The 24,415-nt window shown below is 40.6% G+C and overlaps 1 protein-coding gene across 4 annotated transcripts; it reads left to right on the forward strand.

The window, feature by feature from the left end:
• Positions 1-3,530: 3,530 nt before the first annotated feature.
• On the forward strand, positions 3,531-24,179 carry LOC102395957 (prostaglandin F synthase 1). 4 transcript variants are annotated; one of them, XM_025264086.3, is made up of 10 exons: positions 3,531-3,686; positions 7,435-7,602; positions 13,092-13,208; positions 14,792-14,869; positions 15,288-15,410; positions 16,975-17,154; positions 17,766-17,875; positions 18,794-18,959; positions 21,706-21,788; positions 23,888-24,179. In XM_025264086.3, the coding sequence occupies exons 1-10, from the start codon at positions 3,603-3,605 to the stop codon at positions 23,928-23,930; spliced, it is 1,152 nt and encodes a 383-aa protein (XP_025119871.2). In that variant the 5' UTR covers positions 3,531-3,602; the 3' UTR covers positions 23,931-24,179. The 4 variants fall into 4 exon arrangements, 3 of the variants coding, with proteins under 3 accessions (XP_025119871.2, XP_006078368.2, XP_025119872.2); XM_006078306.4 differs by lacking the exon at positions 16,975-17,154; XM_025264087.3 differs by lacking the exon at positions 7,435-7,602 and having other exon boundaries at positions 3,532-3,686.
• Positions 24,180-24,415: the final 236 nt, after the last annotated feature.

The following is a 24,415-nucleotide window of genomic DNA, read 5'->3' on the forward strand; positions in this document are numbered from 1 at the left end:
ATATGATAATCAACAAGGTTGCAAAGACCGTTTATGAGGGAAAGTCAGTCTTTTTAACAAACAGTGCTGAATAAACTTCACATCTATATTCAAAATAAAGAAGTTACCCATTAACTTATATCACACACAAAACCACACACACACACACACACACACACACACACACACTAAAATGCATCAAAGACCTAAGCATACAAGACAAAAATATGAAACTCCTGGGAGAAAAACTAGAGGGAAGGCTTCAGGATATTAGATTTGATGTTTCATAATAAGCACAGGCAGAAAAATAGATGAATAAATTTTGTCAAAATTCAGAATGTTTTTGTATCAAAGAAATTATCAAGAGACTGAAAAGACACCCCACTCCAGTCCTCTTGCCTGGAAAATCCCATAGACTGAGGAGCCTGGTAAGCTGCAGTCCATGGGGTCGCTAAGAGTTGGACACGACTGAGCGACTTCACTTTCACTTTTCACTTTCATGCATTGGAGAAGGAAATGGCAACCCACTCCAGTGTTCTTGCCTGGAGAATCCCATGGATGGAGAAGCCTGGTAGGCTGCAGTCCATGGGGTCACACAGAGTCGGACATGACTGAAGCGACTTAGCAGCAGCATACTTCTTAATACTCTCATTGTGTTCATCTATTCTTTTCCCTTGTGAAGTTAGAATTCTTATTACTAATTCTTTGAAATATGGTAAATTATTTTGGTGAGTTATCTGTCTTATTAGCTATTTTTGCAGGGCTTCTTTTTTTTTTTTCTTGTTCTTTAACTTGAAACAAATTTCTCTGTCTTCTCAATTTGCTTAACTTCCTCCAACTGTATGAAATTAGGTGAAGAAGTTACCTGTACCAGTCTTGCAGGGGTGTCCTTGTGTGGACATGTCCCTGTGCAGTCTGTGTACTTAGAGGCTTTGGGACAGAGTTGGAGCAGAGTGGGCCGAGGTCATGGCTTCCCCAGGGTGTAATGGCAGCTGGCAGCATGGTGGGAAGTTGAGAGGGAGGCTAGATCCAGAGCCAAGTGTGAGCAGAGGCTTTTCTTGTGCTCTGTGGCTGTCCACACCCTACTGGACCAGGCGTGTCCCAAGGCACTTAAGCAGAAGCCCTGACTGTTGGTCTTAACTTGGTTCCACCTTGTAAGTGTGCACCCCTATCCCCCACTCTGGCACCTTTGCCCCAGAGGGTGGCAGAGCTGGAGGGAGGCGTGCTGGAGCAGCCCCTGGTGCGGGCAGCCATGCCTATGGTGCAGCTCTGGCACACCGTCAGAGCCCCAGACCCTGTTCCTCCGGCCCCTCTCCGATGGCTGTCCTGCCCCGTCCAGACATCCTGCTGGTCTGAGCTGGCTCTGTACCCCCCACCCCCACCCCACTGCCCACTCTGCCCAGCATGGGCAGCCCTCACCCCAGGGGAAGTGAACTGGATCCAGAGGCAATGAGGGGGCATCTGTGGGCCAGGGGGCACACGGGCTGCCCAGTAAACTGGCCGAGTCCTGGGCAGTGTCTGGCTGCCCTTCAGCCTGTTCCAGGAGCAGGAGAGGGTGGGTGTCTCAGGAGAGGAGTCAGGTTCCCAGGCCTTCTGTGGGTCCCCCTGGGTTCACAGCAGCTGTGGGGCCGTAACCTCCTGGGGTCATCCCAGGACTGCGGTGCCCAGTGAGTGGTGTGCATGGGTCTCTCCAGGGATGATCTCTGAGCCCCTGTTCCTCAGCTCCTGCAGGAGCTGAGCTCAGCATCCTGTCCTCTTGCTCACCTGGAGCCCCTCCCCAGGACAGTGTGTGACACTCACTGTGCACTAAGTGTGGGCTCCTGTGATTGCTCGGAAAGAGTTGGTGCAGATTTATTTTCTTCCTTTCTTGGACCATGGTTTCCACTCTTTCTTTCTTTATTTCTTTCTCCCTTTCTGATTTTCTTCCTCCCTTCTTCCCTCCTTTCCTTCCTTTCTTCTATGCCGGGTGTGAATGTTCTTGTGTGTCTGTGTGTGTTGATATTGGCTATTTGAAACACAAGGCAAATACTTGCTCTTGGCAGGCTTATTCCTTGTCCTGACTGGACTTAGCTAGTTGGTTTCCCATGCTCCTACTCCTGGGATCAGCCCAACAGGAAAATTAAGAGTAACTCAGTTCATTCCTGAGTCAAAATCTTGCCCGGCCTGTGGGTAACTTTCTGATTCTCCTGAATTTGTGACTGTTTTTGAATGCTTTCAGATCAGATCAGATCAGTCACTCAGTCATGTCTGACTCTTTGTGACCCCCATGAATCACAGCACGCCAGGCCTCCCTGTCCATCACCAACTCCCGGAGTTCACTGAGACTCACATCCATCGAGTCAGTGTTGCCATCCAGTCATCTCATCCTCTGGCGTCCCCTTCTCCTCTTGCCCCCAATCCCTCCCAGCATCAGAGTCTTTTCCAATGAGTCAACTCTTTGCATGAGCTGAAACTGGAGTTTCAGCTTTAGCATCATTCCTTCCAAAGAAATCCCAGGGCTGATCTCCTTCAGAATGGACTGGTTGGATCTCCTTGCAGTCTAAGGGACTCTCAAGACTCTTCTCCAACACCACAGTTCAAAAGCATCAATTCTTCGGTGCTCAGCCTTCTTCACAGTCCAACTCTCACATCCATACATGACCACAGGAAAAACAATAGCCTTGACTTCCCCAAAACCACACCCCAGTTCTACTCAGGGTTTTATTAATACATGGTTTTGTCTATGTCTCCATCCTTAATCCTTTGTCCCTGGCCCTACATATATATATATATATATATATATATATATATATATATATATATGTACTATATATATATATAGTACATAGCCTTCCCTGAAGGGGACTTCCTTGTAACTCATACAGTAGAGAATCTGCCTGCAATGCAGGAGACCCTGGTTTGATCCCTGGGTCAGGCAGATCCTCTGGAGAAGGGAATGGCAACCCACTCCTGTATTCTTGCCTGGAGAATCCCATGGACAGAGGAGCCTGGCAAACTATAGTCCATGGGGTGGCAAAGTGTCAGAGACGACTGAGCAACTAAGCACAGCACACATCACTAAGCACTTTGCCAAAATGCCTGCCTTTAGTACCCTTTTCAGGGTTTCACCTTTCTCAGGTCTTTAAAATAATTTGCTGTCAGGAAATACAAAAAGGCAAATTTCTTTTCATTTGATGTTTTGATTCTTTATTAAGGGATTACATTTTGAAACATGCTTATTAATATTAAACACTTTTAAACTGTGTGATTTGTATATGTGTGGGTGTTAATACTATAAGATAATTGTTTCAGTTGATGTTGGATCAAGATTGCGCTTCATAATCAGAAAAATGAAATGATTGTTATGTGGAAGTTTCCATGTAACACACAGTCAATAATTGTTAGCCCACCTCATCGTTATATGATATGTAAGGTTATACTGATTAAAAAAAAAAAAACCATCAAACAAGTTAACTGACTTCAATCTTCTACCTCCAAAGGTATTGGTTTAATCACGCTCCTCCTCCTATAATGTATCTGCTGACACTGGACAGTGCAGCTGGCATGTTAACTTCCTGTTATTTATAACCTCTGAAGGCAGAAGAGAAAAATCAGAGTCTGCTTACTCAGAGGAGCAACAAACAATGGATCCCAAAAGCCAGAGGGTGAAGCTTAATGATGGCCACTTCACTCCTGTCCTGGGATTTGGAACCTATGCACCTGAGGAGGTAAGAGTAGAGGTTTGGGGTTGAGATATAATATAAATAGTAGTGGATGTGACATGAGTAGAAGGGGACTTGAGTTGTCAAGCACTGAGCTCCTGTGTGACCTTGGGAGGATCACATGGTTTCACTAACCAGGAGAGAACATCCAGTCTCCACTCTGTATCAGGGTCTGAGACTGTGCTCACCTGCAGATTACTCTGGATTCCCCTCCAGTTTCTGTCTCTTTCCCAGCTTAACAGAAGAGGTGAGGCTGTCAGGAACACTGACTGTCAGCTACTTTGCTTTGAGGGAGATTGCAATGGCCAGGTTTCTCTGTATATTTCATTAATTAAAGAACTCTTTCTTCTTTCCAAAAAGACATGACCCAGAGAAGTATTTGAGAAAAAATTTCCTGAAGATGAGGTGACTGAAAATTAATGGGAAGAATTGCTTTTCTACTGTGGGGTGCCTGCTCCATGCCAGGCAAGACACACTAGCTGTGTTTTGCCTTGTACTTCTGTTTCTGCTTAGAAACTTCTAATGGAAGTTTTAGCATCATTTGAAGGGATAAGCTACTGTCTTATATCCAACTTTGAATTCTTGGGAATTCAGTTTCTTTTTATTATAGTCTGCAATACTCAGGCATAAGAGGTGCTAGTGGACACATCTCTAGACCTGATGACAGAAAGTTTGCTGTCCATCTTGTCTTTAGAGTATGTAGTTGTGACAAGGGACTGGTCCTGAAACTTTGAGTCTCACTTTTCTAATTTATAAAACAGAAGACAATATTCAGACACATTTTGCAGACAGAAGACAGGGCTTGTTTACTTGTAGTGCAAAGTGTGATGAGGAAAGGGAAGGGTCCAGGTTATTACTGAAGCTCATTTGTTCATTCCTTAATACATCCCACAAGGCAAGTGATCTTAAGGAAAACCAGGACTGAGACCCAACAGAGGAAAGTTAGACCAAGCATCTACTTCCTTGAAAATAAAAGATTCTGAATTATAGAAACATAAATGCAATATTAGTCAACCTCAAAAGGAAAGTTAATCTCACCATTTGCAACCATACAGATGAACCTGGAGAACATTAAATGAAATAAGCCAGGCATAGAGAACAAATATTTCATGATCTTTTTATAGGTGGAATCTAAAAAAATTGACTCAGAAGCAGAGAGCGTCAAATGTGTGAATTGTTTTATATCAAATTGTGTTTATGGAAATGATTATAGTAATTATAAGGCTATGATGATTGTAAAGCAACCACCATATTTCCTGTAAAATTAGAGGGACCGTGGTTTGATGATTATGCACTGAAAGTTTTATATGAATTTAATAGTTTAATTTCTTGACCTAAGAGATTCATTGGAGCTCTGGTTGTGGGAATAACTGCCTTGATTGCCATAATTGCATCAGTTACGGTTTCTGCTGTTGCCCCATCAAAAGAAGTGCATACTGCCTTGTTTGTCGATCATCTGTCCAAAAATGTCTCTGTAGCTCTTACTATGCAGGAAATTATAGATAAGAAAATAGAAAATAAGGTCAATTGCTTTAGAAGAAGCAATTCTGCATATGGGGCAAGAAATTACAAACTTAAAAATTAAATTGTCTCTAAGGTGCCATGCTGAATTTAAATGGATATGCGTTACCCCTCTACAAGTGAAAAAGTCCATGCACTCTTGGGAATGCATTAGGAATCATATTTTAGGCATCTGGAATCATTCAGATTTTAGTATTGCTATTTCTAAGTTACATCAGGATATTCAGAATATGAAGCATGTGGAGTTTGACTTTTCTTCTCAATGGCTTTCTAATTCCCTCTTTGAAAAAATGGAGGGGTATATTTCCCATGGATCCTTTTCTACAATAATGATTAATGCAGCCATGTGCTTATGCCTGTTAGTTCTGATTTGTGTAATAGCCCCGTGCCTTTTCAGAATACTCAACCAAAGTGTTTCAGCTCTATCTACTGAGTTTCATACCTATGCTCTAAAAAATAAAAAAGGGGGAGATGTCGGGAGCCATGTTAGGCATTACTGATGAAATGGAGGCACGGCCCCAACCCCCTCTCTTTGTCCCGCAGGCACGGACCCAGGATGAAGGAGTTAGACCTCATGATTCTGACTTGTTTTTTCCTCTCCTCAGCTGAGTTGACTGAAAAGGAATATTAAAGTGCTTATTGTTCTTGAGAGGAGCATGAGAAGACACAAAGCCTTCTGCAGCTGTGCTCAGAGAATAATTCATAAAGTTAATCATTGACATTTGTTTAAGGACTTTTACAAAAGAGTGTTCCAGGATGAGCACATAGGCCGCAGCTTGAGGCCATGGGAGGGGTTCCTATCTGAAGCCTATTTGTGAGGTAAATGTTTATGGCAAAGGAGTTTACTGAATTTAGGGCTTAGAAATAAAATAGTTAGAAGTTAAAGATTTAAGGAATGTTGTAATGTAATGTTGGCATATTTTACTATAGCTTATAGAGGTTAGGAATTTTAGAGATACTATAGCTAGAAGCCTTTTTAAGAGATAGTGAGCTCAGGATGTTAGGGGCAAATAGGATTTAGAAAGATAAGAAATAAACTAAGGAATGTAGCATGAGTTACAATGTAATCACAAGTTAACTATAGGACACATAAGAGGAAGTAGATAATAGATGGTAAAGCTGATTCCCAGAGAATCGCTGAAGCAGGAACTCTGTTTAAAGGGCAACAATGATTTATGGAGATAATAAATCTGGGTGAGGGGGAACTGAAAATGTCAAACCTCTGACCTAATGCTTTTGTAAAAGTATAAAAGAAAATCTTAAACTTGAAATAAATGCACAGTCCAAGAAAAAAAAAAAAAAAAGAAAAAGCAGAGAGCAGAGACATAGTGCTCAGAAACTGAGGACAAGGTTCTGAAGAATGGAAAGATGTTGATCAAAGCTACAGACCTTCAGTTATAAGATACATAAGGCCAGAGACCTGATGGAGAGCATGGTGACTATAGTTAATAATAATAAATCTTAAATGTTCTCACCACACACAAAAGTAACCTATGTGAGGTTATGGATCTTCTGGTAGCTTAATTGTGGTAATCATTTACAATGGATACTTATATGAGAACATCACTTTTTAAACCTGAATAGATAGTTTTAGATGTATTCTGTGTGGCTTCACCTGTATACTGAGGTCTCAAAAGCTTTCACCTGGTTTCTTGATGCTTTTCAAGTGAATTTAAGTGAAAGTCTCTCAGTTGTGTTTGACTCTTTGTGACCCCATGTACTGTAACAGTCTATGGAGTTCTCTAGCCCAGAATAATGGAGTGGGTAGCATTCCCCTTCTCCAGGAGATCTTCCCAACCCAGGGATCAAACCCAGGTCTCCCACATTGCAGGCGGATCTTTACCAGCTGAGCCACAAGGGAAGCCCTTTGATGCTTTTACCATGCCCTCGTACTTTAGTTGATTTTGCCCCAGACATCTCACAGTATAATTTGTATACATGATTACAACTTTGAGTCCTTTGGATTGTATCAGCAAATCACTGAACCTGGAGGCAGCTTGGGTCCTCTGATGCCTGTGATCAACCACTGGTCACCTGGAATTAAAGGGTTCCTGGGTGTCCATTTAATCACTGACCAGGAATATTCAGGGAAACTGTCATGGGTTTATCACCACACACTTGCAGAATGAACCAAATGCATGAAGAAAAGTTGGTTCTTGGGATGATCAGTCTCGTGCCTTAGCAATCTCTTAATCATGTGGATATTCAATTTCTACCTTTGTTACTCATGTAGGTTCCTAAGAGTGAAGCCCTGGAGGCCACCAAATTTGCTATAGAGGTTGGGTTCCGCCATGTGGACAGTGCTCATTTGTATCAAAATGAGGAGCAGGTTGGCCAGGCCATTCGAAGCAAGATTGCAGATGGCACTGTGAGGAGAGAAGACATATTCTACACTTCAAAGGTGCTGTGTGTGGTGTGTGTGTGCACATATATGTAAGTGATTGTGTGAAGGTGACAGGTAATAGGATCGGTAGTTAGGTGAATGTTGTCTATTGATACAGATTTTTTTGCACATATTTACATCTTAAATCTAGTATCCTCTTCTCTTCCCCCTCCCAAAAGAGAGAGTGATTATAACTATTTTATCATTGCTGTGTTCAAATTTTAATTTTAATTTAAAGTCACTTTACTTCTCTGAACCCAACAAAGCAGTGTGATTTAGTATGGGCTAATGAATCAAACCAATTCACTGGAATGGGTGAATTTAACTCAGATGACCATTATATCTACTACTGTGGGCAGGAATCCCTTAGAAGAAATGCAGTAGCCATCATGGTCAACAAAAGAGTCCGAAATGCAGTACTTGGATGCAATCTCAAAAACGACAGAATGATCTCTGTTCTTTTCCAAGGCAAACCATTCAGTATCACAGTAATCCAAGCCTATGCCCCAACCAGTAATGCTGGAGAAGCTGAAGTTGAACGGTTCCATGAAGACTTACAAGACCTTTTAGAACCAACACACACAAAAAGATGTCCTTTTCATTATAGGGGACTGGAATGCAAAAGTAGGAAGTCAAGAAACACCTGGGATAACAGGCTAACTTGGCCTTGGAATACAGAATAAAGCAGAGCAAAGGTTAATAGAGTTTTGCCAAGAGAACACACTGGTCATAGCAAACACCCACTTTCAACAACACAAGAAGAGACTCTACATATGGACATCACCAGATAGTCAACACCAAAATCATATTGATTATATTCTTTGCAGCCAAAGATGGAGAAGCTCTATACAGTCAGCAGAAACAAGATCTGGAGCTGACTATGGCTCAGATCATTAACTCCTTATTGCCAAATTCAGACTTAAATTGAAGAAAGTAGGGAAAACCAATAGACCATTCAGGTATGACCTAAATCAGATCCCATATGAATATACAGGGGAAGTGAGAAATAGATTTAAGAGACTAGATCTGATAGATAGAGTGCCTGATGAATTATGGACAGAGGTTCATGACATTGTACAGCAGACAGGGATCAAGACCATCCACATGGAAAAGAAATGCAAAAAAGCAAAATGGCTGTCTGAGGAGGCCTTACAAATAATAGCTGTGAAAAGAAGAGAAGCGAAAAGCAAAGGAGAAAAGGAAAGATATAAGCATCTGAATGCAGAGTTCCAAAAAATAGCAAGGAGAGTTAAGAAAGTCTTGCTCAGTGATTAATGCAAAGAAATAGATGAAAACAACAGAATGGGAAGACTAGAGATCTCTTCAAGAAAATTAGAGATACTAAGGGAACATTTCATGCAAAGATGGGCTCGATAAAGGACAGAAATGGTATGGACCTAACAGAAGCAGAAGATATTAAGAAGAGGTGGCAAGAATACACAGAACTGTATAAAAAAGATCTTCATGACCAAGATAATCACAATAGTGTGATAACTCACCTAGAGCCAGACATCCTGGAAGGTGAAGTCAAGTGGGCCTTAGAAAGCATCACTACAAACAAAGTTAGTGGAGGGGATGGAATTCCAGTTGAGCTATTTCAAATCCTGAGATGATGCTGTGAAAGTGCTGCATTCAATATGCCAACAAATCTGGAAAACTCAGCAGTGGCCACAGGACTGGAAAAGGTCCGTTTTCCTTCCAATCCCAAAGAAAGGCAATGCCAAAGAATGTTCAAACTACTGCAAAATTGCACTCATCTCACACGCTAGTAAAGGAATGCTCAAAATTCTCCAAGCCAGGCTTCAGCAATATGTGAACTGTGAACTTCTAGATGTTCAGCTGCTTTTAGAAAAGGCAGAGGAACCAGAGATCAAATTGCCAACATCTGCTGGATCCTGGAAAAAGCAAGAGAGTTCCAGAAAAACATCTATTTCTGCTTTATTGACTATGCCAAAGCCCTTGACTGTGTGGATCACAATAAACCGTGGAAAGTTCTGAAAGAGATGGGAATACCAGACCACCTCACATGCCTGTATGCAGAAACCTGTATGCAGATCAGGAAGAAATAGTTAGAACTGGACATGGAACAACAGACTGGTTCCAAATAGGAAAAGGAGTTCGTCAAGGCTGTATATTGTCACCCTGCTTATTTAACTTCTATGCAGAGTACATCATGAGAAACGCTGGGCTGGAAGAAGCACAAGCTGGAATCAAGATTGCCAGCAGAAATATCAATAACCTCAGATATGCAGATGACACCACCCTATGGCAGAAAGTGAAGAGGAACTAAAAAGCCTTTTGATGAAAGTGAAAGAGGAGAGTGAGAAAGTGGGCTTAAAGCTCAACATTCAGAAAACTAAGATCATGGCATCTGGTCCCATCACTTCATGGCAAATAGATGGGGAAACAGTGGAAACAGTGTCAGACTTTATTTTGGGGGGCTCCAAAATCACTGCAGATGGTGATTGCAGCCATGAAATTAAAAGATTCTTACTCCTTGGAAGGAAAGTTATGACCAATCTAGATAGCATATTCAAAAGCAGAGACATTACTTTGCCAACAAAGGTTCGTCTAATCAAGGCTATGGTTTTTCCAGTGGTCAGGTATGGATGTGAGAGTTGGACTGTGAAGAAAGCTGAGCACCGAAGAATTGATGCTTTTGAACTGTGGTGTTGGAGAAGACTCTTGAGAGTCCCTTGGACTGCAAGGAGAGCCAACCAGTCCATTCTAAAGGAGATCAGTCCTGGGTGTTCTTTTGTTGTTGTTGTTGTTGTTGTTGTCTTTCATTGATTTAATTTAGACTAACTTTTTACTAGTTTTAACAGTGAATCTTAAAGTTACAATTGGTTTCATATCCTAGTGAATTTGAATTTTATGAAAACTATTACCACTAGAGTTATTTTAAGTTTTTTTTAATTTTTTAAAATATAAATGTATTTATTTCAATTGGAGGATAATTACTTTAAAATATTGTATTGGTTTTGCCATACATCGACATGAATCTGCCACGGTGTTCTTTGGAAGGACTGATGCTAAAGCTGAAACTCCAATCCTTTGGCCACCTCATGCAAAGAGTTGACTCATTGGAAAAGATTCTGATGCTGGGAGGGATTGGGGGCAGGAGGAGAAAGGGATGACAGAGGATGAGATGGCTGAATGGCATCACCTACTTGACAGACATTAGTTTGAGTGAACTCCGGGAGTTGGTGATGGACAGGGAGGCCTGGCGTGCTGCAGTTCATGGGGTCACAAAGAGTCGGACATGACTGAGCGACTGAACTGAACTGAACTGAATATATCAAACAGAAAGAAGTATGATTAGATTATAGTTTCCTTATCATCTGGGAGACTTTCTCAAATTTCTTCACATTCTGAATCTCACATCTCAGCTCTATCAGTAAGAGAGCATTAGGGCGTCACTTTGTATATTACAGAAGATCCATCCAAAGTGTGTAGAATTATGTTCTGCACATGTTAATATGTTCGAAGCACCTTCCCCTAGGTTCTGTTCAGTTCAGTTCAGTTCAGTCGCTCAATCGTATCCAACTCTTTGTGACCCCATGAATTGCAGCACGCCAGGCCTCCCTGTCCATCACCAACTCCAGGAGTTCACTCAAACTCATGTGCATCAAGTCGGTGATGCCATCCAGCCATCTCATCCTCTGTCATCCCCTTCTTCTCCTGCCCCCAATCCCTCCCAGCGTCAGAGTCTTTCCAATGAGTCAATTCTTCGCATGAGGTGGCCAAAGTACTGGAGTTTCAGCTTTAGCATCATCCCTTCCAAAGAACACCCAGGACTGATCTCCTTTAGAATGGACTGGTTGGCTCTCCTTGCAGTCCAAGGGACTCTCAAGAGTCTTCTCCAACACCACAGTTCAAAAGCATCAATTCTTCGGTGCTCAGCTTTCTTCACAGTCCAACTCTCACATCCATACCTGACCACTGGAAAAACCATAGCCTTGATTAGACGAACCTTTGTTGGCAAAGTAATGTCTCTGCTTTTGAATATGCTATCTAGATTGGTCATAACTTTCCTTCCAAGGAGTAAGAATCTTTTAATTTCATGGCTGCAATCACCATCTGCAGTGATTTTGGAGCCCCCCAAAATAAAGTCTGACACTGTTTCCACTGTTTCCCCATCTATTTGCCATGAAGTGATGGGACCAGATGCCATGATCTTAGTTTTCTGAATGTTGAGCTTTAAGCCCACTTTCTCACTCTCCTCTTTCACTTTCATCAAAAGGCTTTTTAGTTCCTCTTCACTTTCTGCCATAGGGTGGTGTCATCTGCATATCTGAGGTTATTGATATTTCTGCTGGCAATCTTGATTCCAGCTTGTGCTTCTTCCAGCCCAGCGTTTCTCATGATGTACTCTGCATAGAAGTTAAATAAGCAGGGTGACAATATACAGCCTTGACGAACTCCTTTTCCTATTTGGAACCAGTCTGTTGTTCCATGTCCAGTTCTAACTATTTCTTCCTGACCTGCATACAGTTTTCTCAAGAGGCATGTGAGGTGGTCTGATATTCCCATCTCTTTCAGAACTTTCCACGGTTTATTGTGATCCACACTGTCAAAGGCTTTGGCATAGTCAATAAAGCAGAAATAGATGTTTTTCTGGAACTCTCTTGCTTTTTCCATGATCCAGCAGAAGGTGGCAATTTAATCTCGGTTTCCTTGCCTTTTCTAAAAGCAGCTGAACATCTAGAAGTTCACAGTTCACATATTGCTGAAGCCTGGCTTGGAGAATTTTGAGCATTCCTTTACTAGCGTGTGAGATGAGTGCAATTTTGCAGTAGTTTGAACATTCTTTGGCATTGCCTTTCTTTGGGATTGGAAGGAAAACGGACCTTTTCCAGTCCTGTGGCCACTGCTGAGTTTTCCAGATTTGTTGGCATATTGAATGCAGCACTTTCACAGCATCATCTCAGGATTTGAAATAGCTCAACTGGAATTCCATCCCCTCCACTAACTTTGTTTGTAGTGATGCTTTCTAAGGCCCACTTGACTTCACCTTCCAGGATGTCTGGCTCTAGGTGAGTTATCACACTATTGTGATTATCTTGATCGTGAAGATCTTTTTTATACAGTTCTTCTGTGTATTCTTGCCACCTTTTCTTACTATCTTCTGCTTTTGTTAGGTCCCCTAGATTATGTAATGCTAATTAATTCTGAGAAAATTGACTGTTTGATCAAATTAGACTGTTTGTCCTCTGACACTCTTTCAAACATAATTCAGATGATGGGCTTGGTAATTATTTGATAAGGTTATTTATATTTTGATTCATTTCATTCTTTTGTGAATAGTGGAGTGATTATAAATTCAAATAATGTAGTTAACATGGGTAGATTAGACTTAAAATTGAACTCCAGAAGAAAAGGGGCATTTTTTTTAGTGGTCATCCATTTCTAACAAATAGAAAATGTCTAATTATTGAGTGAAATGAGTCAGACAAAATTAGCTACAGCGTTCATTTCATCCAACTTCCTTTTTTTAACCTCTGCAGCTTTGGTGCAATTCCCTTCAACCAGAGTTGGTCCGACCAGCCTTGGAAAAGTCATTGCAAAATCTTCAACTGGACTATGTCGATCTCTATATTATTCATTCTCCAGTGTCTCTGAAGGTTAGCAATCTGCTTTTGCATTCAATCATATGTAATTTTTTTTTTCTCTTGCCTCAGCGTGCTTATAAACTTGAATGGATGGTTGACTTAAGATTTTCTTAGTAGGTTGAAGAGATGATTACACTAGAGTAGAATCCCCCAAATAATCATGTCTGATTATCTTTTTACTGAGCTTCCTTGAATCCTTAATTCTGTTACATGCCTCCCAGAGAAAGGCATTCAAGAATAATCTCATATGCTTTGCTCAACAACTTGAGAAAATATAAATGGGCATTTTTAGCACACAGCCCTGATTATGACTTCTGAATCTCTTGGGGATTTTATGAACACAGTTTGGTACAGAGTGGTGAGCAATGACACTGCCTCACACTTGCACAGTCTGAGTTGTTCCCCCTTTCACTCTTTCAAGAGGAGCAGATTTGGTGGTGCTCTCTCTGGGTGGGTCTAAACCTCCCAACCTTTAGAGGGACTTGAGAGACATTGCCTACACTGTTGCCTGACTTCACAATGAGGATTATAGAATGCACTTAGCCATTAAGAACTGCACATGTACACCCATGGCAGATTCATGTCAATGTATGGCAAAACCAATACAATTGTAAAGTAAAATAAATAAATAAATAAATAAAACTGAGATTAAAAAAAAAAAAAAAAGAACCACAACGGGAATTTCCTGGCAGTCCAGTGGTTAGCATTCCATGCTTTCACTGCTGAGGCAAGTTAGGTTGAGGGAAGGATGAACTCCTTCCTGTTCTGGGAACTAAGATCCAGCAAGCTGTAGCCAAAAACAAAACAACAGCAACAACAAAACAAATGTATTACGTAGAACTCTTGATTTTAAGTTACAGATATCTACTCAAGCCATCCTATGCAGAAGAGTCTATTTGACTATGTATATCCCAGCCATGGATAGATTTAAGGATTTGCAATACTCTTCAGCAATGTAACCCTTTTTTTTAAATCCCTTATCCTGTCATTACTCTTTATTTTTACTGAACATGAACATTTGCTTTATTTTTATTGAACATGTTCCATTGGTGGCAAATATAGCCTTGGGGAAACTCAAGGTTCATACTCATGAAATTTAAGAGCATGTCTGGATCTTCAACATTCCGTATCCATCTAAACAGAGTCTTGCTGGTTCATCTGCCTGTCCTAGCACATCAGATGCTCAGAGGGAAAAGAAAGTCTGATTATCTAGCCCAGGTCAAGTTTGCAATCTTTAAGCTGGAAATAAAGCCATGTAACTTACTGCCATTCCCAGCACAAGAGAGGCATTTTGCAAGAGTAAAGTATAAGGGGCAGAAAAAAAAATTCACATAAGTCACTGATAGTCCCCATTACAATGTATGAAAAGTATATTCATTAAAACATTTATTAGGTGTAAGAGATTAGTGGGCGCCTGCCTCCTGAAGACATTGCTCATAACTCCATTTGCAAATCACTTTTCTAATATTGGTATCTAGAATATTGCTTTATCTATCTCATAGAGGTTTAGTGCCTGGTCTAGACATGCCCGGCAGCCTAGCTAAATGTGGAGAAATCATTTGGTAACAGCTCTACAATGATTGCTTCTATTCCAGCCAGGGAATAAATTTGTTCCAAAAGATGAAAGTGGAAAACTGATATTTGACTCGGTGGATCTCTGTCAAACGTGGGAGGTGAGTCTGGGGAGAAGCAAGCCCAGAGGAGGAGCCAGGAGAGGGGGAATTTCTTTCATTTCTTCCACCTGTGAGAATGGGCTGTGGCCCATCAAACTCAGCAGTTCATGAACCTAAGGGCTGGGATGCTGGGGTTGTGGGGAGGAATCATTGCTGAAATGTTCACAGAGAAGAACAGTGGAGGAGAATATGGGACAGTGAAGACAGACATCTATTTCTTTCCTTGTGATATGTCTTCTCTGGGATTTTTCTAACGAGGAGATGGTGATTCTTCTTGTGTCATGACCCTCTTCTCCTTTTTTCTTTCTTAAAATCAATGTCAATTTTTGACATGAGACACTTTTTACAGATTTTTTCCAACATTTATTCTTGATCTATCACTCATTCCAAGTGACTGTTCACCACCCCTCCCTCCCAGGCCCTGGAGAAGTGTAAGGACGCAGGGCTGACCAAGTCCATTGGGGTGTCCAACTTCAACCACAAGCAGCTGGAGAAGATCCTGAACAAGCCGGGGCTCAAGTACAAGCCCGTCTGCAACCAGGTGAGCAGCTCAGCTCCTCTGCCTCCTGCTCTTCAGAACCTCCTTCTTGCCCTGGAGCCTGATGTCTGTCTGTCCTCCCCTCCTGTTAATCCGACGTTTGGGGACAGAAGGTTCCAGAGAGCAGAGCCTCTGTCTGGATGGTGTGAATAGAATCCATAACAGTATCTTTGATAAAATCTGGGTGGAAAATATGGGGAAGACTTACCACTAAGTTGTGGTAGGAATTGAGGGAAGGTTATGGGGGTGAAGGAGCTTAGATCAGTCCCCCAGAACTTAGAGGAAGGAGGCCTTTCCCTGAGCTGAAAGGGTAATCACTAATCAGATGTGAAAGTTCCTCAGAGGGAACTGTGTACAAGAAGGAAGACCATGAAAACACAGAATGAGAAGTAAATAACAAAGGGAAATATCAGCTGAGATAGGTGTTAGGTGTTTGTGTGGGGTCTAGATGCCTGAATCCTTAGTCTTGGTGTCTCTACATTCATTGGTCTTCATCATGGAGCACAGTACAGAAAAGTTTGCTGGAGACAATGAAGGTCTGTCAAGTCAGATGGATTAAGTTAAAGGCTTATGGTGATACTAACTGTAGATATTCACTCAGGAACATTTACTTAGCTTAGAGCACATCTGATCATTTACTCAGTCTTGGACTGGTTCTCCCATCAATGTCCATCATAAAATTAACTGGTTAAGCACACTTGTCTATATCTGTTTCTGCACTCTTACATTTTTGGTTCTATTTTTACTTTATTGTGGTGAGAAAACTTAACATGAGATCTAATCTCATAAAAAATGTTTAAGTATTCAGTACAATACAGTGTTGTTTACTATACAGACAGTGTCGTTCAGCAGATCTAGAATGTATTCATCTTGTATAATTGAGACTTCACACCCATGATTAGCAAATCTGGATTCCTTCTTCCTCCCATCCCCTGGTGACCATCTCTCCACTGTTTAATTCTAAGTTTGACCGATCTACATATATAACTGAGATGTGATATATATGTAATGTAATCTTTATCCTGGTGAAATGGTCTTATTTCAAATGTATCATAATGTCTCTAATGTACAACTTGAAGTCAAGGATAAAGAATCTCCTTTAGCAGAATTCTTTGCAAGCCGAGTGTAGCTTACATAATTCAAGAAATATACATATATCAATTATATATATGTTTTTCAATTTTAGAAATTAAAATATTAATGTGTTTCTAACATCAGTTTTGCCTATATTTGTTTATTATGAAAAATTTCAGATATTAGAAGAGTTAAGATTACAACAGGGAATATACATATATTTAATTTTATGTATTTATTATGTATTATATATTTAATAAATAAAGATCTATAACACTTTGTTGACCTGTATCTTATGTGGTTCCCATGTCACATTGAGCCACGTTTCTCAAGGTCTTTTCACCGAGAATGACCACTAAAGCATTCTGTTACCAGAATATCTAGACAAGCTTTTGACAGATACACTGTATTTATCGTTGTTTTGTGACATTAATTAGTATGCATGTGCATGTGCTCAGTCGTGTCCGACTCTTTGCAACCCTGTGAACTGTAGCCCGCCAGGCTCCTCTGTCCATGGCATTCTCCAGACAAGAATACTGGAGTGGATTGCCATGCCCTCCTCCAGGGCATCTTCCTGACCCAGGGATCAAACCTGCATCTCTCACATTGGCAGGGGGGTTCTTTACAACTAGCACCACCTGGGAAGCCTCCACACTTATTCCTACAAGACAGGGTAAGACTTAACTCCTTGTCACTAATTGTCAGTTTCTGAGAAAGGATTTATTGTAATAATCATCATCCCTGGAGGAAAATATTTTTGTTCTTTCCACCTCTCTCATCACTAGGGCTTCAGAGATTTTTATTTACTCTGTGTGCTATACTCGTTTTCACTCGTGATTCCTTCTGATCCTCAAGTCTACCCAAATGTCACCAGTGGGCTCCCCATCAAAGTGGTTCTTTTGTCCTTAAGTCATTTGTCCATAAGTCTTTGTGCAATTTCTTGCTGTCTGGCACAGTTTGATGTCTGTGATTCTGACAGCTCTTTTCCTGTCCCTGCTCTGGAATTAGGCAAGTGTCCTGGTGGTGTCCAGTGGTGTTTGGCAACCAAGATCTGGTTCCTAGAGTTGCTTCTTCTCAAGAATGTCATTATTTTTGTTTTTATCTTTTCAGGAGACAGCAATAAAATTTCTTATTTAAAAAAAATATCATGACTTAAGGTTGATGTTTTAAGTTATAATTTGATGTGATGCAGTTTTTTCTTTAGCATTTTTAAGCTTTTAATCTTTGTAATATTAATATTGTCTTTTCATATAAACTGACAATCTTCTATCTTCCATTCTATAGGTGGAATGTCACCCTTACCTCAACCAGAGCAAACTGTTAGAGTTCTGCAAGTCACATGATATAGTCCTAGTTGCTTATGCTGCTCTGGGAGCCCAACTATTGTCAGAATGGTATGAACATTCCTGAAGACAACAAAGAGATTCTCTAAAACTCAATTTTTGAAGAAATATTTTAATCTTAATGTAACAGTGCTCTGGAGATAACCCTCATTTGGCAGGGGAAGAGAAGAGAGATGGGAGAAACCCTTCTCTTTTGTCTTCCCATCCATCACCCAGCCAATTTTTACATTTCATGTATCTTGTTGTAAAATGTTAAAATGCAAGTCTGCAATAAATTTATATATAATTCCATAGTTGAGAACTAAGACATAAACTTAAGTCATGATTTACTTATTTATTAACTAATGAATACATTACTAATGAATACTAAACTTTTCAAGCTTCCCTTACCTTATGTCTAAAATCAGGATAATATTAAGTACCTCCCAGGTCTATGATGATCAAAAAATAACAAGTTGAATTATTTTAGTAAACATTTATTTATAGGAGTATTGCATGATGAAAACAACAATGAAATGAATAGTTCTCATCTTTGGACTATTCGATTCAACGCTTGAGAACAGTGAAAATTTAAAAATTTCCTGGTCTTCTCCATCTCATTTTCTTTTCATGCCCTCGTATTTACTTTAGAGTTGTGATTATAAAAGAAAAACAACCACTAAGAAGTAAAAACAGAAAAATTTTTTTACAAGATTGGCAGTACTCACAAGCATGCATCAAATGCCTGGGAGAGCTTTGTAAGCGCAGACTGCCAGGTGCCACAGTTGAGTTTCTGATTCAGTTTGTCTGCAGTTAAGCCATGGAGTTTGCATTTCTAGGAAGATCCCAGGTGATGCTAATGCTTCTGGCCCATAGACCACGCTTTGAGAAGCATTGGTCTAGAGTGAACCTACTTGGTGTGTTTGAGAAGCCTCCTTCGAAACTGAGTACTTAGTCTCAGCTCCTCAGCATTTCTGAATTTCCTTCCAGGGTGAACTCAAACAACCCCGTTCTCTTGGAGGACACGGTTCTTTGTGCCATTGCCAAAAAGCACAAGCAAACCCCAGCTCTGGTTGCCCTTCGCTACCAGATACAACGTGGAGTTGTGGTTCTGGCCAAGAGTTTCAACAAGAAGAGGATCAAAGAGAACATGCAGGTGATGATGAGTGGGGCTGTGGGCAGAGGGCTCCTAAGGAATATCCTTCACCAGGGTCATTCTTTGTCTGTATCTCAAGACTTTCCTTGAGTCAAGATAAGTCACCTATTCTTCCCCATGCATGAATGTGTTGTGTGTTCCTGGTGATTTTCTCCTCCTGATGTGGCAATGGGAGAGGTGGCATGGCTGGAGAGGGTTCAGGTTGGACAGAAAACAGAGATTTTTGTTTCAGCATTACATTAGCCATTTATTCTGTCACCTTGTGCAAATGACATCTCATTTTCTTTGTTCTCAATTGACAAAATTGTGTTATGTGATTCCCATAGATCATCTAGGCTGCTCTGACAAACACCACAGATTGCGTGGCATAGAAACAATTGAAATTTGTAGTCTCACCTCTGGAGGTGGACATCCGAGATCAGGGTGCCCATGTGGTCAGGTGAGGGCCCTCCTCCAGGTCACAGGCTTCTCCTTGTATCTTAACTTGGTAGAGGGGGCAACAGAGCTCTCCTAAGTCTCTTATATGAATATGATATTGTTTAAATCTCATTCATGAGAGGTCCACCATCATAACCTAATTAATCACTCTTCAAGGGCCCATCTCTAACACCATCACAGTGGGGTGAGGTTTCCAACAGGTAAATTTGGGGGACACACAAGTTATAGCAGTGATCCTGAACCTCTAAATTATCATGATTTTATTTTACATTTCCCTGAATAGTAATGTAGCTTCATTTTTATACATTTAATCTCTGTGAGTTTTTGCTGTTGCAAAGTTCCCATGCAAGACTGTGCCCATTTTTGCTTAGTTGTCTTTTGATTTGCGTGTAGGAGACCATTATTGTACTCTTAGCCATAGCTGTACAGGAAACTCTCCCCAGTTTCAGGGTTTAATGCAGAGATCAGTTATGCTTCTCTTGATTCTGTAGTTTGACGATCAGCCTGCACTCAGCTCAGCTGTTGTCCTCTTGGCTGGGCTCTCGTGTATTTGCAGTTCAGTGCAGAGCAGCTCCAGTACTCTTGCCTGGAAAATTCCATGGATTTTCCCATGGAGGAACCTGGTAGGCTGCAGTCCATGGGGTCGCTAAGAGTTGGACACGACTGAGTAACTTCACTTTCACTTTTCACTTTCATGCATTGGAGAAGGAAATGGCAACCCACTCCAGTGTTTTTACCTGGAGAATCCCAGGGACGGGGGAGCTTGGTGGGCTGCCATCTCTGGGGTCGCACAGAGTCGGACACGACTAAAGTGACTTAGCAGCAGCAGCAGAGCAGCTCGGTAGTTCTGCTTTAGCAGGTGGATGTGGCTCTTGTCAGAGAAGCCTGCACACTTTTCCATCTAGTTTTTCATATATGTTTGGCTAGACTGTGGTCAACTAACCTGGTCTTCATCTCAGCACAGTGCTATGATCCCCAGTCAGTGAGCGGGGAAAAATCTTCTTCATGTCTGTACTCAGAACTAACTCATCACTTCTGGGAAATATCACAGTCCAATGCCAATATCACTGTCCAAGGCAGGTTACAGCTCAGGTCAAGCCAAGGGGAAGGGAAATTGTCCCCTGAAAAACTGTTTCCATTTAAATTTGATTCTGTAATATAGCTGAAACTGATTTTCTTTTTTAAAAAAATATAAATTTATTTGTTTTAACTGGAGGCTAATTACTTTACAATATTGTATTGGTTTTGCCATACATCAACATGAATCCACCACAGGTGTACACATGTTTCCCAACCTGAACCCTCTTCCCACCTCCCTCTCCATACCATCCCTCTGATTTTCTAATAAGACATGAAAAGGGATATATATATATATATATATATATATTTAAATGGAAATCTAAAGGTCCATATTTTTCTACAGATTTTCATTGTCAACTCTGTCACATATCAAGTGTCCATAAGTACATTTCTGACCTCTCTTCTATTTAACGATTCAGTTTTCTGTACTGTCGTATTATAGTGGAAAATAAGTCTTCTTTTTCAGAATGATACATTCTCCTTCCTTAAAGAGATATTTGCTACATTTCACTAGCTGTTCCTTGATGTAAATTTAGTGTCACTTCCCCAACTCCCACAAAAGAATACATGTTTAAGTCTTAGGTTCATGTTGCATTGAAACACTAGAATGCTTTGGAGAAAACTGATTTCTTTACAAAATTGAGATTTCCATGCTATGATTATGAGATGAATTTCTTATTGTTTAGGTGTACTTTAATATTTTAAGCACATTTCATAACTTTTTTCCTTAAAGGCTTTATGTAATCCTTTTGAGTTAGATTTACTCGTAGATAATGAATAAGTTTGATATGGGATTATTGGATAGGTTTTCAGAAGGAGGGGTCCTCCTTACAATTCTTATTAAGTTCAAAGTTATATTTAAGGGGTGTTGGGAAGAAGAAAAACAGCTTAATGCATGGTGAAATGCAGGTATTTTGTCTGAATTGTCCAACTGCCCCTTTGTTTTTGAAAGAAGATATTTGTTTTTTAAATTTCTGCCTCAAATAATTCACTTAGAAAGATAAGGGACTGATGCGCTATAATCTGTTTAAGGTGGACAGAAAAGAAGGTGTAGGAAAGAGAGGTGAGAACTCAGCAGAGGGCCCCAGGCTTGTTTACCTGGAAGCTGAGGACAGACACGGCTTCTCTGTCCCCTCTTCTTGTCTCCATCCAGCTGAAAGTCCTTCAGTCCCCAGGGGGAAGCCAGCTCCTTGGAGGAGAGGTTAACATGATTCTTCCTTCCTTCCAGGTGTTTGACTTTGAACTGACTCCAGAAGACATGAAAGCAATCGATGGCCTCAATCGTAATATAAGATACTATGATTTTCAACAGTAAGTGACTTGTATATATTACACACACACTGGTTTCTCTAGCATAGAGCTCAGCAGATGAATAAACTTTCTTAAAACTCAGTTTTAGGGAGGATGTCCTGATTTCCAGCATAGGAGTAAACTAGGGGCTTCCTGCCGACCTCAGACCAGAAGTTTCCTCCAGGGCTCCATTTATCACTAACAGAAATGTAATTGGGGCCCGGAACAACCCATAAGTAAGATCCCCAGATTTGACATTGTGGTGAATTCACTACTTTGTGTCTGTAATCCCTGTGCCTGGTGTACCTCCTCTCAGGGCTGACAGACCTAGTAGACACAGAGAGCACAGTGCCTGCAGCCCACTGTTCTTTCAGGGACCTACACGAATATTTCACCTTTAAATCCTTTTAGAATCAGGAGGAAATGATGAATAAGGACTGTGTAATAAAGAATCCATCTTGGATTACATTCATGTTTATCCTAATGTATGTGTATGGTCAGTTATGTCTGACTCCTGGCGGCCCAGGAACTCTAGCCCTCCAGGCTCCTCTGTCCATGGGATTTCCCAGCAACAATACTGGAGTGGGTTGCCATTTTCTTATCTAGGGGATAAGATCTTCCCAACTCGGGGATCAAACCAACATTTTCAGCATCTCCTGTATTGGCAAGTGGATTCTTTTAACAGTGAGCCACCTGGGAGTCCCCGTGTTTATCCTAACACAATTGTAAATGTATTGCTGATGTTTTTTGGAGGAGGGGCCTACGAAGGCCAACAGGCATTATTGCTGAGTAGTCACAGTGGGCCTGCTTCCACCCCCTCCTCCTACTGTCGGATGGTTTTTCTCCCTAATGGGCATTTCTTGTACTCAGACACCATCCATTTCATCCAAATCCACCCCTTTCCCCCCTGTCACAGCACATTTCCTCATTCTTGTAATGTCACCAAATGAATTGCAACTAGATCATGAGCTTAACTGATGCTCCAGAGAGTGACTGCTGTGTCCTTAGCAGGACACATCCTGGCAAGATCATCTGGCTCTCTAGTTTCTTGAGTCCAGACTTAATCTAGTGCTGCCTTTGTCCAGCAGATGTCCATCCCCTGGGGAGCCCCTACCTCCTTGATTTTGACTTAGTCACAAACCTAGGACTCCAGCTACCTAATTACTGCAGGAGGATGTCAGGACTTAAGAGAAACAGGGCTAATCAAACAAAGAGGTATTGGAAAACAGTTTAGAGAGAAGCAAATACAAATTAGTGATAAAATGAATATTTAGTTTCAAATGAAAGATCTCAAAACTCTTCTCATTTGTAAAGAAGATATTTATATATACATATGCATGTGTTTATAAGTATACCATGATTCTAAGAAAAGACATAATGATAAATAAAAGTTACTTGTCCTCAAAAGCTTATAAGTGTGTTCTGTGTTCTCCTTCATTATGCTATGAATTCCTAGACATACTCATCCTTGTGGGTTTATGTCAACAGCACAACTCTTGGCACATGGAATTGCTCTGAATGCACTCTTTAATGAATTGAATTGAAAAGGACCAAGTTAGAAAGAAAAATCAGGCCATAAGAAAAGATAACAGCAGTAATACTAATGAAAAAATAATGTGTTGTCATATAAACTAAGAAAATCACAATTTATAGGTATGATTATTTAGGTGTATGTGGTATTTCTTCAGCTTAATAGTAATTCCTCAATGGCGGCATCCTGTATTTTAGGTATGCTCAACATTTTTTCATTGAATGTTTATATGAAAAAGAGCAAGATATTCCTTAACTGTGATTATTCTCATCACTTAGGGCCGAAAGTTCCACCTGTGTCTGAAATGACCTCCACAGTCAGCCCTAGGTCTTGTGCTCCCATATAAATTGTATGCAATTATATATTGTATAAGTCACTGTGGAGTAACTGTTACACATGAATGTTGGGATTGGACATGCAGGTGCAGTGTGCACAAGAAGCAGACACCTGGTGTGTGCTTGTTGGGGGAGAAGGAGGGACATGTTTTGTAGATTTTGAGTTTGAACCCATTCTGACTGCATCCACAGAGTAATGCTCACTATGACAACAAGACAGATTTAATAAATCAATCCTCCTCCTTCTCTTTCAGGGGTATTGGTCACCCTGAGTATCCATTTTCTGAAGAATATTGACTGGATGAGCTGTCCACCATGCCTTCTACCTGAATGTCTTGCTTCTAGGGCTGTGAAGAGCATTTCTATACTTGGTGGAGGTGTTTAAAAGAAGTGCCTGAACTTTTGAAAGCTTGTTTTTCTTTAAAAACTCTTTATGAAATAACCAAGATTTCAAATATGTGTACTAGTTTTTCCTAACAAAATAATTTGAAAAATAAAAGGGAAAAGATAGAAAATAAAGATAACCTGATTAACCCATTTAATAAATTTGGTGCATTTTCCTTTGTTGAAAATGAATCAGTAAATCTAAGAAAGAAATTGAAAATTTTATTCAAGCTAAATTTGAGAACTATAACCCAGAAAACTCTGATGTCTGTTCTGTCTTCTAGAAGTCAAGGCAATGGGGATGTAAGTTTTGGAGACAGAGGGCTCTACATGAAAAGACATATTATTGACAGCGTACATAATACACATATAAGTGTCATTGTGTTGAGTCATGTGAC

This window comes from Bubalus bubalis, chromosome 14 (assembly GCF_019923935.1).
Source record: "Bubalus bubalis isolate 160015118507 breed Murrah chromosome 14, NDDB_SH_1, whole genome shotgun sequence".
In the NCBI taxonomy this organism is placed as follows: domain Eukaryota; kingdom Metazoa; phylum Chordata; class Mammalia; order Artiodactyla; family Bovidae; genus Bubalus; species Bubalus bubalis.

Coding starts and splice junctions, on each gene's coding strand:
- LOC102395957 (XM_025264086.3), top strand. CDS start 3,603: ATGGATCCCAAAAGCCAGAGGGTGAAGCTTAATGATGGCCACTTCACT. Junction 7,603..13,091: donor ACATATTCTACACTTCAAAG/GTGCTGTGTGTG, acceptor TAACCTCTGCAG/CTTTGGTGCAATTCCCTTCA. Junction 13,209..14,791: donor ATTCTCCAGTGTCTCTGAAG/GTTAGCAATCTG, acceptor CTTCTATTCCAG/CCAGGGAATAAATTTGTTCC.